The 15,068-nt window shown below is 38.1% G+C and overlaps 1 protein-coding gene across 1 annotated transcript in view; it reads left to right on the forward strand.

Moving 5' to 3' along the window:
• The window catches only part of TRPS1 (transcriptional repressor GATA binding 1), a 211,106-nt gene that overhangs the window by 38,327 nt on the left and 157,711 nt on the right, over positions 1 to 15,068 (forward strand). The window contains exons 2-3 of the mRNA XM_059474944.1: positions 621 to 779; positions 3,911 to 4,839. Of these exons, the coding sequence (XP_059330927.1) occupies positions 743 to 779; positions 3,911 to 4,839 (966 nt within the window). The 5' untranslated portion in view covers positions 621 to 742. The remainder of the gene's footprint in view (positions 1 to 620; positions 780 to 3,910; positions 4,840 to 15,068) is intronic.

The following is a 15,068-nucleotide window of genomic DNA, read 5'->3' on the forward strand; positions in this document are numbered from 1 at the left end:
CTTTCATTCACATCAGGCTTAGTAATTCTTTTATTATGGGCAGATCACTATTTTCAGTGCTGAAAAGCCAGGTCCCAAAGCCTGTTCTTCACTTGGCTTCTTTACTAGCACCCGGCAAATGTGCTTACTATTGCAATGGCACTGGAGAGGTGTGGGAAGTTGTCTGCTAACAATGAAAGTAATACCACGAATTTTTTTTGAAGTGGAACACAAGGCAGCCAGCAGAGGTTAACTTGCAACTGCTGATGGAGTTATTTATTAGGCCAGTCCCATGATGATGCATGTGAATTTTTAAGACACTTTCTTTCTACAGCTCATTTTCAACAGTTACTTTAAAGTTGTTTTAGACTTTGTGTTTGGTAAACATTAGCTCTGAGATACTTTTTGTCTTTTTGTGTGAGTGCGTGTGTGTGCAGGAGCAGGAGCTCCTTCTGAGGAGAAGAGAGCTATGGGATTTCTCATGTTGGAGGGAAATAGAGAACAGCAGACTCTATTTGTATAGTGTCCAGTAATAGATGCATGGGAATGTACAATAGGTATAATAATGTTTTAAAGTGAACACCATATTTTGAATGCATAATTTAGGAAGGAAAACCTTTTTTTTTTGTTTTGTTTTGCAGATATACAGATCAGCTCTCAAAATGTCTTCTGTGTCTTCCGTGCATCTTCTAAGACAATTGCATTAGCCCGCCTGCTAGTTGACTAATAGAATTAATAATTGTAAAAAGCACTCTAAAGCCACATGCCTTATGAAGTCAATGCTGGGTATGATTTTACAAGTATGTGATCTATTTTTTCAAGTGAAATTGTTAACCGAAAACGTTCTTGGCACACAATAAAACATTGTGCAATCTGTTATTTGTCTTAGAGATAATAATTTCAGAGTGGCTATATTCTTTCTGTATCTAACTTATGACTTGCTAAGGGATGGTTTCTTCAATTTAGGAGTATTGCAAATGTAGTTTTATTTACATAATACGTCTCTGAAAAATGATAGTGGTGGAATTTCGACAACAAAAAAAATCCCTGTGTGTTTTCTTACTGTTCCCTTATGTGGATATCAAATAAATGACAGATGATTTTTCAAAAGCTAAAAGAAAAATAAGGGAAAATACTTTTAAATTCAGCTTAAGGAAGTCAATGTTATTTTCTTTCTTCTTTCCTTTCTTTCTCCAAATGTAGAATGTTGCATGAAAAAGCTCCATTAGGCAGATACTGTTTCCTTTTCCCCCCTCCATTAACAACCCAGACTCACAAATGTATTGGGAAAATTAGAATTAAAGTAGCTAGATCTACTGTCCAGTTAGCCTGTAGAGAGTCTAGATTTTTCTCTTTTCTTTTCTTTTCTTTTCTTTTCTTTTCTTTTCTTTTCTTTTCTTTTCTTTTCTTTTCTTTTCTTTTCTTTTCTTTTCTTTTCTTTTCTTTTCTTTTCTTTTCTTTTTTCTTTTCTTTAAAGGGACTTTTTTTCTGTCCTTTTCTCTGACTCTCTTCTGTCAGTTGTCATGAGGATAGCAAATCTCTAAGCTTTCCTTATCTGCCAAAAATATCTGTAGCAAAAACATTTTATAACATTGCATTTAGTCTTGTTTAATTTTGACTGAGGTAACAGTCATGATGTTTACTTTCTTGATTTCTGATTTTTCTTCACTGTGCAGTCAGGACTTCTTTCTCTGTCATCTGCCACGAATTGCATTTAAACAGAAGTTATTTTAAAAACGGTTTGGGATGTGTAACCAGGAGAAAAGTACATACTTAGCTGAACACCTATCAGAGATACTCACAGATATTTTGTGTGTGTGTTAACCAAGAGCATTCATGGAGTCTCACAGAGAAGTAGCACTGCTGAAAGGCTAATTACTATCTTTATACCTTGAATTATACATGTTTACATGTTGTTTTAGTAGGCTGAGTCTATTGTAATAGTTCTCTTACCACAGCAGAAAATATTTCTTTTCTCTGAGTTCTGAGTGACTTTGTGGTTCAGAAGTTATTGGGGAAAAAAGAGTCCAATGTAGTTCACTCATCCCCTGGTAGGTGTAGTTGATTTTAAAGAGAAGACATTTGGTTCCCAAGCATACGTGTCTTCTGCAGTAAGGCATTGCAGTAGGCATTTAAGAAACCTATTAGGACCACACGGAGTGTTAAAATTTCTGTAATATGAGCTGGCATTCTGTGTGAAAGCCGCCTTGCTGTAGCCCATGCTGCCTGTGGATCAGCTCAACCACAAAGACAACAGAGCCAGCCCAAGACACAAGTTGAACATTTCCCCTAAGAAGTTGTCTGTTTTTATCAACAGAGCTTATAGTGCCCTTTCATGTGGAGCAGATGTAAATAAGAGGATGTACAGATGCCTGTTCTTTTATTTTTAACCTCTGTCCCCAGCCTTGCTTCTCAAAGTACTGTTTTGAGAAGGTTGTCCATGGCTTTCAAAGGTCTGGATACAGCACCATTTGGAGCACATCAGGGCTGCTCCCGGAGTCTCCAGGTGGTCCTCTCTTGGCAGAGCAATGTCTATCTCCAGTGCCTCTGTAGGGCCGGGCCAGGGCTGGCCTGGGAATGGGGGCTCAGACTTGAGTCTGTAGCTCACATCTCATGTGTGGTACTGCAGGCTGTTGCCACCAGACCACACACAATTTGGCAAAGAGAAACATCCATCCTTGTATACAGCATTGGCAGAGATTAAGAGCATAGAAAAGTTGGGGCACATCTGTCTTCTGCCCATAGTTAGCATGTGAACACAAATGGATCAAACCAGCTGGTGATGAATATCAAATCCAGAACCACACAGCTGAGACAGCAGGGGAGTTTAATATATATATTTTCTCTTAAATAGAGTGGGGAAGGTGAAGTGGATGAGGAGTTTGACTTAGTACCTGCATAGTGTGTTTGCTTGTCCTTCCATAATCCCCTCTGTTCAGAAAGCAGCTAACTCATCGGTGGCAGACTCCCCCTTTCTCTCTGATCCTTATTGCTGTCCTGTCTCAGCTTTCTTAAATGGATCCTGGAAGTGTACTTGCAGATTTAGCAGTAGTGGCTATGTCTGCAAGGAGGACTGAAAGGTTTGGCTGATGAGATCCATGTGGATTCCAGGTGTTTTCAGGGCAGATCCTGGCTCAGCCACACAGTGATGTCAAATGTCTGGATCCAGGCCTGTAAAGTTTTATTGACAATGGGTTTCCTAATAAAGTAAGTTTTTCTTTGTTTGGCAAATAGAACTAATTACATGAATAATGGACTGTGGGGCTAGACTCTAGAATATCCATATAATCCTGTTTGAAGTTTATGGGCAGTAGGAGGGGGAACTTTTGCTATATGGAAACTGATACCTGCTTAGGAAAATACTTTCTCTGAAACCTCAAGTACTTACTCTCCTAAATCTGTTTTCTTCCTAATAACTCAAGTTCTTCTTAAGATTATGTCTTTTAGGTCTATTTTTGCAAAGCTATGTTATATGTGAATGTACTGTGTATGAACATTAGACATCAAAAGTTTATTTTTCCCCTTAGTTTTTTAAAATTATTTTAAAAGAAGCATTAATTTAAAATTCTTCCTGCCAGACTATTATCATCCCAAAAGTTAATGAAACCTGCAATTCACTGATTCTCATGGAAGTGTTTTTTTTAGGTTCTTTACAGTTCTCTTTTTAGTTAAGTTTAGTCTCAGCATAATAATTTTTTAAAAGTTTTCTGCATAGCTTAAAAACCTGTTCAACAAAAATTTTCTGAAAAGTTGATGTACTCAAGATATTTGTATAGTTCAGAATGCTTTTAAAGGTGTCAGGTTTATAATCTGTTACATATCTTGTATATCTTGAATAATTCTATAGGTTTTTTTTTCCTTTTTTTTCTTTTTTCTCTCCCTTTTTTTTTTTTTTTTTTTTTTTCCTTTCTTATTTCTTTTTCTGTGGTAGATATGGTCCGGAAAAAGAATCCCCCTCTAAGAAACGTTGCTAGTGAAGGTGAGGTACAGACCCTTGAGTCTACAGGTACTGAAAGTGAAGAGTCTGGAAGGAAAAAAGAATTTTCTGCAGAGCAGATGCAAGCAAACACTGACCAGGGTGATGCGGCAGAGTTAAGTAACAAGGAGGAACTTTGCATGCATATCCAAGAGTCATCTTCCAGTGTTAAAAAGGACTTGAAAAGCTCAGTGCTGAGTGAAAAGGCTGGCTTCAATTATGAAAGCCACAATAAGGGAGGAAATGTTCCATCCTTCCCTCATGATGAGGTGACAGACAGAAATATGCTGGCTTTCTCATCTCCAGCTGTTGGGGGAATCTGTGAGCCCTTGAAGTCTCCTCAAAAATTAGATGCAGATGACACCCAAGATGTGGTCTGTACCCCGTCAGGAGATGCAGCAGAGACAAATGAGGAGCATCAGATGTCGCCAAAAGCTTCAGATGAAACAGTGCAAGTGCAAAGTGGTCAAACCGATGGCCAAGGCTCAAGCCCGGTCCCCATGGCCTCTAAAAACCCACAAGTGCCTTCAGATGGGGGTTTAAGGCTGAACAAATCAAAAGCAGATTTGTTGGTAAATGATAATCCAGATACAGCGCCTCTGTCTCCAGAGCTTCAGGACTTCAAATGCAACATTTGTGGGTACGGTTACTACGGGAACGACCCCACAGATCTCATCAAACACTTCCGCAAGTACCACCTAGGACTGCACAACCGCACCAGGCAGGATGCTGAGCTCGACACTAAAATTTTGGCTCTCCACAACATGGTGCAATTCAGCCACTCCAAAGACTTCCAGAAAGTCAACCGCACTGTGCTTTCAGGGGTACTGCAGGACATCAATTCCCAGAGGCCTGTCCTATTAAATGGGACTTACGATGTGCAGGTTTGTATGCTCCCAGCCTCCCCGCTTCTGCTCGCTGCCTTCTCAGCTGCAAAGCCAGATCTTGCAAAGCCTGTCCTACCTACGTGATTCCTGTATCTCATATAACCTGCTTAAGCCTCCAGAACCATTTTGGTCTATTTTAGCCAGGCTTTCTGCAGGTCTGCTGAGCGTAGATGGGTATTTGGCTTTTTGACCAGTGACATTTCTGTGTAGGATTTAGTCGTTATGGTAATCAATAGCAAGAGATCTTATTCAGCAAACAGGCAAACGGCTGAGTTGGTAATCATATCTGAAGGATTTACTGTCACAGAAAGAAAAGAGCAAATAATAATGAAAAATAACCACCAGATAGACAAAAGACAGCAGCTGGAAATTAAAAATGTAATCCTAAATTATCAGCTGCTGGGAGTCAAGATTTGGCTTATTGATTCTTTATTAAGATAAAATAAATGACAAGTCTTGGCAGCTCTGAAGTTGTCTAGTGCCAGAAAAACAGGATACACAATGGATATTTAAAACATTTCAAAAAGTAACAGTAATCCATGCTGTCCTTCATGTTGTAAGCCTGTAAGAAAAGGATTATTGCCTTAGTCATTCTCATCTAGTTGAAGTTGGAGGAAAACTACAGATACTGCTTGGAAAAAAAATCTTATTTTTACCATGAAAGAGTGAACTCAAAAGTTTTTCATGGACTTTTTATTAGTTTCTTTTCCTCTAGTATTTAATTATTTTTAAAAAGATTCTTTAAAAAAATATTCTTGGACTTTTGGAACTGAGAGATACAGTAGGATATTTCAGTATTCTATATGATACAAAAATTCAGATTTTAAGAAAAATCAAACGAAAGTAACAAAGTTTGCATACCATACATGCTCAAATGTCAATCCATTTTCAAGTGACTGCGTACATGGAAACATTGTAGTAATCACTAGATAAAACTCCCAGGCTATGTTAAAATAAAAAGGTAGAAAGGTGGAAATTGTGCTTGCAGAAGCCATAGCTATAGGAAAGAAATTTTGCAAGACAGGTTAAGATGGCTAACTTCTAACATCAAGGAAGAAACCAAAACCAGGAAAAAGTCAGGAACTTGAAGCTTTGCAAATTATTTAAACTTTTCCTCTTTTTAAAGAACTCTACAATTTCTTTGTGGAACAGCAAATCAAACTAAGGTCATTACTATGTGTAAAAGCTGCCATCTTTGAACTGCTGCCTTACTAAAAGATCACTGGCTCATGTCAGACATTCTGTCCTGTCAAACTCTGATTAGAAAGCAAATACGTGATGTAGTTAAAAGAGGTTAGAAGTGAATAATGTCAGATTGTGAAATGATGATTTATAATTAGCACATAGTATGATGTTAATACCTGGATTTCCTGCTATAGTTTCAGTGTGCTGACTCCAGGGACAGCATCTTAGAGCAACTGATCTGTGCTGTCAGGAAGACATTCAAACTGGAACAGCTCAGACATACAGTATAGAGGAATTTGAGTTTCTAAATACACTTTCATTTCCTCCAAACAATTGTTTAGTTAGGTCCTTAGTTATTTATAGGAAAGTTTATGCTTGATTAGAATTAGCTGGATGTTTTTCCTTTGCAGTGCTCTCAGAAATAAAACAGATGTGTGAGCTATCTCAGTTTGAACTGATAGAATGAGAAATAAAACAGCTGAACCTAGACTATACTTGTCTACTAAACTCTGGCAGTAAGATACTGCAGGGGAGACAAAAAGCAGTAGGAAACAGTCCATAGATAATCTACTTAAGATCAGTCTTTTCTCAGACAAAAAACATTTTCCAAAATAGAACAGACAGCCTATACAATGTTGGCTGTTTATTTGAAAGAAAAAAAACCCTGCACCTAGAAAATTAATTTTTAAGGGTGCTAGTTTTCCCTGGTCAATTTGGGAATAGAAGATTAAATAAGCTTTTGTGGCAAATGCAATACTTCATCAATTGCACGTGTGCTAGGCATTGATCCAGAACATGTCAGAAGATAAGTAACTAATTAATATTTTTATGCTTTCTCCTCCCCCACTCCTGATTCATAGCAGCTTTGAGAGGTTCATGAACAAAGTAAAAGAACATTTGAAAATCCCTTTTGCATCCACACATGTTTATATTACTCCTATATCCATTTTGAAGGGTTTTTTCTCATGCATCTGAACGGCTGGCATCTCCCACCGCAACAAGGGATCATATTGATTGGTGCTCCAGTTAAAATCAGTTCAGTCAAACTCCTGTATAACATGAGAGGGAACTGAACCTGAATAAGAATAATTGGTTCACGTTAACACTATTATTTTTTATAGGTACTGGGCTAAATGAAAATAATCCCTTTGTAATTAACTTGAAATAGTAATGAACTGGGCTTAGGATCTAATTTATTGATCCCCTTGCACTTAGCAAATGGTTCTGTTGTAGCTAGGCTGGAAGCTATTGATAGATTTATGGTCTCAGGCCATGGAACTGGGCACAGAAGCCAGAGGATGGAAGATGACTGACTTTGATCTGGCTCACAATAGTCAGTTGGAGATGATGGTATGTGAAGATTGGTAGTAGTGAGGGATGCTACAGAGCCCCACAGTTAGCATTCATAACAAAGGCAAACAAAAAGCAATGGGAAAATGTTTGAGTGCAGGAAAATACAGTATCTTCTATCCTATCTGTCGAGATCTAGGGATGTGGTCCATTTGCTGAGGGCTTGGAAAAAGAAATTAAATGTGTTTTTGGACTTGTATCAGAGAAGTTAAACCTCACCCATAGCCAAAAAACACCCTCTCAACCCCAAAAAGCAGCTTTTAGGGGGTATAATCAGCAAAACTGGGGATATATGTATGGTTTCACATACAGGTATTCAAATATTGGGAGTGTGTTTTGTAGTACCTAAAGAAAATTTGTCTGGGAGCTGTGTAAATAATCCAGTCTTTCTGGCATTCCTATTGTGCAGATTTTAACTTGATATGAATATTTAATGCAGCAGATTCCTTTGTCTTCTTAGAAAATGTTGTTTTCTGTTGAAAATCTGTACTTTTTGTTCCCATTTTTCTCTTTAAAAGTTTTTGGTTAATTTAGTTATAAATTCCATAGGATTGGGTGAAATCACTCAGCTGTTTCTGGGAGATTAACTTTCTTGCCAGTATAGATTTCAGAAAACATTCACTATCACATCTCTGAATTCCCAGGGAATGTGTTAATCAGCTTTATAGCTTTTATAATCAAAATAATATTTGAAGTGAGTTCAATGGATCTTTTGCTGATATGCTCCCCATTACTTTTTCTTCACATTTAGTTAATTGATCAATCTCTATAGGCAACTTTGTCTTGCTGGATATTTGAGGATATTGGATATTGGGCTTTAGGCTTTGTGGACGTGTCTAAAGCAGTAGCCTTTATACTGGATCTAAAGACTTCACTTAAAGTAAAATTCAGGTGACTAAGTTAACAGCTATGATGCTGAAAGCTATTGCCTTTGCTGCTGTATGATTAAGTCTCCTTTTCTGTTTGATCTAATGACTCTTTAATGTGTATATTAACGTCTGGAGACAGGCAAGTTGCTGGCAAGTAGAGAGCAGGCAGTCTTTTTTTCTAACCCCCAATTTTTTAATGAGTAGTAATTGTGACAGCTTCAACAGGAAGGCTGGAGAGTGCTGTCTTGCACATAGCAGCCTATAGCTGAGGCGTGGGACATGCCCAGCAAAAGTTAAGAAGCAGGCTTGGATCCCCTCTGAGAGAGCAAGGAAAGGAACCCACTTTTCCTGTTTCCTGAACAAGTGTTCAAGCCATTAGGCTATTGTATAAAAGGGAGCGTGACCCCATTTCCTGGTGTGTTTTAAAAGAGAATAGTGTCCCTCAAAGAAAGGACAGAAATGTCTGTGTTCAGGTAAGGGTTTCAGATGGCATGTCCCAAGGGAGAAGGGTATTTATGCATCCATGAATAAAGACAGACTGCAGTGATCAGCAGTTCTTATGGTTGCTTCATATTGTGTGTGCTACCTTTGAGGCGCTTCCTGCTCAGCATGGCCCTGCTTCTGGAACTCATTGGCACAGGTCTACCTCCTCTTCTATTCAGACATTAAAAAGATTATGACGGTACAATTTATTTTTTTTTAATTTAGTCCTCTGATTTTGATTGTTTCATGGTTTTAGATCTAGACAGACATACAAGACAAATTTCTGGAAAAGCATGGCATAGTAAAAGCCATCATTAGGTTTGTTGATTGCATTTCACTGCACCTGGGGTAGGGGAGAGAAAGAAAAAGAATAAATGACTGCGTTATCTACTACTCCACAGAGTAATATGAGATTATTGACAGTTGTTTTCTTCTATGGTTCTAGACATCCAATATTGTAAGAGTTGTCTTATACCACTCAGCCTAATGCTTTATCATATGTGAATCACAGAATGATTTGGGTTGGAAGGGATCTTAAACCTAATCTACTTCCAACCCTCCTGCTATAGGCAGGAACATCTTCCAGTAGACTAGGTTGCTCAGAGCCCCATCCAGTCTGTCCTTGAACACTACCAGGGATTGGGCATCTCTTTGTAGAGCATCTACTGTTTCTCTGGGCAACCTGTTCCAGTCACTCAGTTGTTCTCCTGGTGAAGTATTTCTTCCTAATATCTTATTTAAACCTATCCACTTCCATTTTGATGCTGTCACCCCTTGTTCTGTCACTACATGCTCTTATAAAAAGTTCCTCTTCAGCATTCTTGTGCCCTTTTAGGTACGGAAGCCTGCTATAAATTCTCCCTAGAGCCTTCTCTTCTCCAGGCTGAACAACCTGTCTTCATGTCTCCAGCCTTCTGATCATCTTCATGGCCTCCTCTGGACTCACTCCAGCAGGTCCATGTCTGCCTTATGCTGGGACCCCCAGAGCTGGAGACCCATCCCCAGGTGGACCAGGTGGGGTCTCACAAGAGCAGAATAGAAGGGGAAAACCACCTCCCTTGACCTACTGGTTACATATCTAAGTACATATAATGAACATTAAATAAGTAAATATAATGAATAGGGCTAGCAACTGCTCCCAGATTTCACAGCAACCAAAAGGATTTCTGAATCTCCAGCCAGCAGGCTGCTCAGTGTCTTAGAATGTGATAGAAGTGCCCACACAGAGTCTGTAAAGCTCTTCCTCTTGTGTCCTTTATAAATCCCCAATGAGTTCTATGTGTCTACATGGTGTTATGCCCTGATTAGTTTTTAGTGGTCTGGATTTCAATGTATCAAATCTGGCATGTTTTCTCAGGTTAGACATGTGTAACTAGTATAAAGTCTAGTCTAACTAGGATTCAGCTGAATGAGAAACAGTGATTTTATTTGTAGGTTCTGGTTTTTGTCCTCCATGCTTTTATTAGCAGTTAGATTGAATATGAAGCTGTGAAGGTAAGACTTAAAAAAATGTCGGAATTTTTAGGGGTACAGTTGTAATCAGCAGTGCTTTTCATGATAAAGTTTTGGTGATTTTGGCAAAGGGACTCACGGTGATGAAGTGAGAATTACAGACTGGTGGCCTAAACAAGTACAGCACTTTCTGTTTTGTATTATTGGCAAGTCAAACCTTAAAGTTCTTTGTTATCAAGTGGGTTTCCTAGAAGGTGACACAGGTGCATAAGTGGTTGACGTGAGCAAACATGCATATGAATGAATTTCATTTTCCTTGCATGCTTAGAAATGGATCCAAATTTTATATTGTTTGTCTCACTGATTTTGGCTTAAATGTCCTTAATACAGGAATTAGAATTAACAAACTGAACAACTGTTGCTGCATATTATGTACCCCGATCTTGTTGAGTACATTGTGCCATGCTAGTTTTTGCAGCATATCTTAGAACAGAACTTGCATGAAGGTGGATGTCACACAAGGCTCACTTCATGTCAGCCATGTTGCAGACACCCTGGGCACTTTGCTGTTAAACTGAAAACTATCAAACTCTCTTTGAGCGTTGCACCTGCACGTGGGCATACCTGCTCATTTTGAATCTTACTTTTGGGTCATTATCAGGCTTGGAGGCTGCCTTGCACACTTGGGAGTGTCACTTCTCAGAAGCACAGGATTCAGTCTTCTCTTTTAAACAACTGACATGAAAAAAAAATGATGGGAGGTAGAGAAATTGGTGGTGGTAAATCACACATATAAAGAAGTCCATAGGCATTTGCTTGGGAGCAACATATATGTATATTTGCTTCTTAATGCATATATAACTGCATATGTGCATATTTACAAATATTATGTGAAAAAGCACATGGAAGAGGTATTTAACTTCTATATTGACAATAGCTGATAGGCAACGATTTGTATGATTATATGCAGTAGAAGTTCTTTATATCACTTCTGTGGAGATATTTGCACGTTTACTCTTCAGAATGATGGGTTGTGATTTACATTGTGTCAGCTGCACTTACACAGTAAGTGCCTGGAAACATTGCCTTGCTCTGTGGCAGAAATAAGCTATTTTAGCTGCCTTGCAGTGAGAAGTAGTCTATACTAATATTAGAATATTCAGATGGACAGTTTGTGGAACAACTGATGTGATATATACTCACAGGCTTCAAAGCGAAGTTGTTTATGTGTTGATATTCCTTACCTTATTGCAGGGATATTTGGTAATGTTTGAAGAACAGCTAATAAAAACAGTTGGTGAGACCAGTAATATTAGTACTTAAAGTTATGAGCTGCTAAGATAGTCTACAGAAAGGATGAGAGCTCGAAAAATAAAGTTCCTGGGGAAAAAAGAAACCCACTAGGTTTTCTTCTGGTATAAGTCAGTGCGAGTTTGCCTCTAAGCCTGTAAGGCTGTGTGAGTTTACAGTAGCCAAGGAACTGTCTGGTAATTTAACTGCAGAGAATAGAAGGAATGGTGCTTCTTTAGATACTAGTCTAGTAGCACTAGTTAGCAAATGAAAGTCTTGATTTTCTCTTTCTTTCTTTTGTTGGTTTTGCACATCTGGTCTCCTGACCTTAATTTAAGTTCTGTTATTGTTCTGTCACAGTCTTTGTTTTAAAAATACTTATAAAATTCAAATGACACAAAAACTGTGTTGGGTTCAATGGCAACAGAATAAATCTCAAGAAGAATGCACTTACTTTGAATGAATGTGATCCCATAGCTTGCTTTCTTGTTTTGGTAAGTATGAACAGCCCAGAAAGCCAGGAGTTTGCCCTGAGTTTTTGCTTCACTTGTGCAACATAGATTTATGTACCTATAAATTAATCATAGTAAATAGTTTTAAGAATATACTCTGAAGATTCTCCTAGTTTAAAATGCAGAAAGAGAATGAGAGGGAGTGAATTCTCCACAGGGGAGGTTAGAGAACTGGGTGGTGTTACACAAACTTGCATGAAAGCCAGGAATCTGTTCTGGCCTGCATGACATGAAGAACTTCATAAGTGTGGGATGGTTAAAATGTTCTGGATGCTATATTGCACAAAGCAAATGAATAAACAAGAGCATTAGAAAATATTTTAGGATTAGAAGATTAAGAGTAATTGCAAAGGCAGACTGGATGGCTCAGAAGATTGGTAAGGGATCTGGAGCCTTTCACCTCCTGATTAGCCAAAGCTGTAACCCAGGTAAGAAAAAAAATAAAAATTAACGTTTGATGTTCCAGTGCAGATGGATTCTAATCAGTACTTGCAGAAGAAGCCAGGGGTCAAAGACAGCTTTACTCTGAGCATGTAATCCTTGTGGTTGAATCTCTCATGTGGATATAGTTTCTGCTGGTAGAATTTTCTGCATGAAATACATGAGTGGGCAGATTTTCTCTTCCTTGGTGATTTTTTTCTGATTCTGTAAGAAGTATTTGTAAACTGGTTTGGTGTGATGGAATTTAGGACTGAATTTTGAAAAGCAGGAGAGAGAATAGGGGTAGCATTTGGACCAAAGGGCAAAATAAAAATCAAAGACCCATTAAAAAAAGAAAGAAGAAAGTACTTCTATTTGCTCAAGTCCATCTATTCCATGAAATCATTATCTTGACTAATTAATGTAGGCATATCTGTTGGAAACATATAGTGCAATTACACAGCTTTGTTGACGTACTTGCCGACATACTTTAGAAAGTACATCTTGAAACACTGTCAATTATCGTGCTATCTTTTCTCCTTTTTCTGGCTATTTTTGGAAATGTGTGTGATGTTTGAGGAGATAGCTTAGTTGTATTAACACATGAGCTTCAGATTTTGACAATTTCCCCCACTGATGAATAAACTTAATGATTAAGAGTTTTGAGTTTATGGAAATCTTACTGTGAAACATATTTCAGTCTAATCCCAGAATGAGACAGAGCTTTGAAGAGTAATTTTTAAAGAATATCAGTGCGACCACATCTAGCGCAAGAGTGGAAAAACCATTCTAATATCTGTCTTTTTTGTACAGCGTAATAATTAATACCAACTATATTGCCATAGTTGAGATGCTGCAGAAGTAAGTGATTATCCCAAGGTTTCATAAGCAAATGACAGTGAAAGGAAGAATTAAATCATGTTTCCACAGTCTGAACTTGTATGTTAGGTTCTCTTTAAAAAGAGAATTGTGAAGATTAATTTTCTCCTTTGTGTGTTGAGGGAACTGTTGATCTGTAGTTGCTCCTATATTTCCTCTACAAGCTGTACCTCTGTTCGTGACTGTTACTGGCCGTGTCACCAACTTTGGACTCCAGTGCTAGAACAGAGTTGCAGAAGTTTAGCATTGCTTTTATTTAGGTTCTTTTTTATATTGGGAAGAAATGTCTACTTAAGGAAATGTAACTCTGTTAGAGCAGGGCAGGAGATGAAATTTTGTTGGGATTAGAATGAAATAAGGGAGTAAATACAAGAATCTATCACTTCTGATACCGCACAGAAATGTGGATATTGATTGCTATAGTAATATCTATCTATCTATCTATCTATCTATCTATCTATCTATCTATCTATCTATCTATCTATATCTCTATCTATATCTCTATCTATATCTCTATCTCTCTATCTCTCTGTCTCTCTGTCTGTATCTATCTATCCATCCATCCATCCATCTAGCCATATTCTGCTTTCTCCTTCTCCTTTACTTTTCTGCTTTGTGGGGCAGATCAGAGAGAGCAGAAGGTGAAGGACAATTGCATCCCCAGTGAAGAAGTTTAATGCCTGTACATAGACATACAACATGTAACTGGAAAATCTGGAAGTCAAGCCAAGATTTGAGCAAAGTGTGGGAATCCAAACAGTTCTGCAAATGTGTGGGTTTCTTTGAAATGTGGCTGGATGAAAGCTGAAACAGATTCAGTTTATACTGTCACTTCAAGTGCTTCTCCCAACCTCTCTGCATGGAAAACAGTTTCTTTAGTTGTCTTTGAATGACGACCTTCATGGAGCTTTCAGTAGGCTTTGCTATGTATGAAAGGAGGCTTTTGAGTGTAATAACATTAAGGTGACCCTGAATTACTTTTCATGTGCATGGTCTAATGCAAAGAATTATTTTGAATTGTGGCAGGTATTGAGGGAAATTCCAAACCAATAACTGGTAATCAATTACATTCGAGTGGTGTAAAGATGTATCTCCCACATTACAAGAACTTCACACAAGCACTGTGGGAATATTTAATTCTACTTTATCCTCTTGTGATGCAGAGAAGGATGTATTAGCATGGAACACAAACTTGCTGTGTAGACCACTAAGCAGGATTAGCACAAGTTACAGAAGTGATGTGATTTAGAGTCCAGTGTAGAAAATAGTAGTACTATATGTTTTACCAATGTTCTGAAATAAAAGTAATTAGCAATGATTGGCAGCTGGGATTATTGTCACTCAGAGTTTGTAACTGGCGTCCTCAGAGTGTCTGCAAAATAGGTTTGTTATCTGTAACTCTGTGGCTGAACATTGAGAGTAATCAGTGTATTTACTCATTAGAGCCATTTAAGGTAAAGCATATTGGTCAGTCTTCTGTGCATGCACAGAACAAACACACATATCTAATTAAATGAACGAAACCAGATCACCTTACAATTTATATAATTATGCAGTGAACTGTTGTTATTTTCTGTTTACTTAATTGCATCAGTGCTTTCTTTAAGTTGTCTTTTGACACCACTAAGACTTTGAACATTGAAATGATGCAGTGGATGAAGACCTTAAGTGCTAGATACTGGAAAGCAGGCCCAGATCCCACTTTTGTCAATGGGATCAGGCTCAGCATGGCTTTGTCTCCAATTCTTGCCTGCCATAAAATAAATAAAGGGAGGTAACTCCTGCA

This window comes from Ammospiza nelsoni, chromosome 1, assembly GCF_027579445.1.
Source record: "Ammospiza nelsoni isolate bAmmNel1 chromosome 1, bAmmNel1.pri, whole genome shotgun sequence".
NCBI classification, from domain to species: domain Eukaryota; kingdom Metazoa; phylum Chordata; class Aves; order Passeriformes; family Passerellidae; genus Ammospiza; species Ammospiza nelsoni.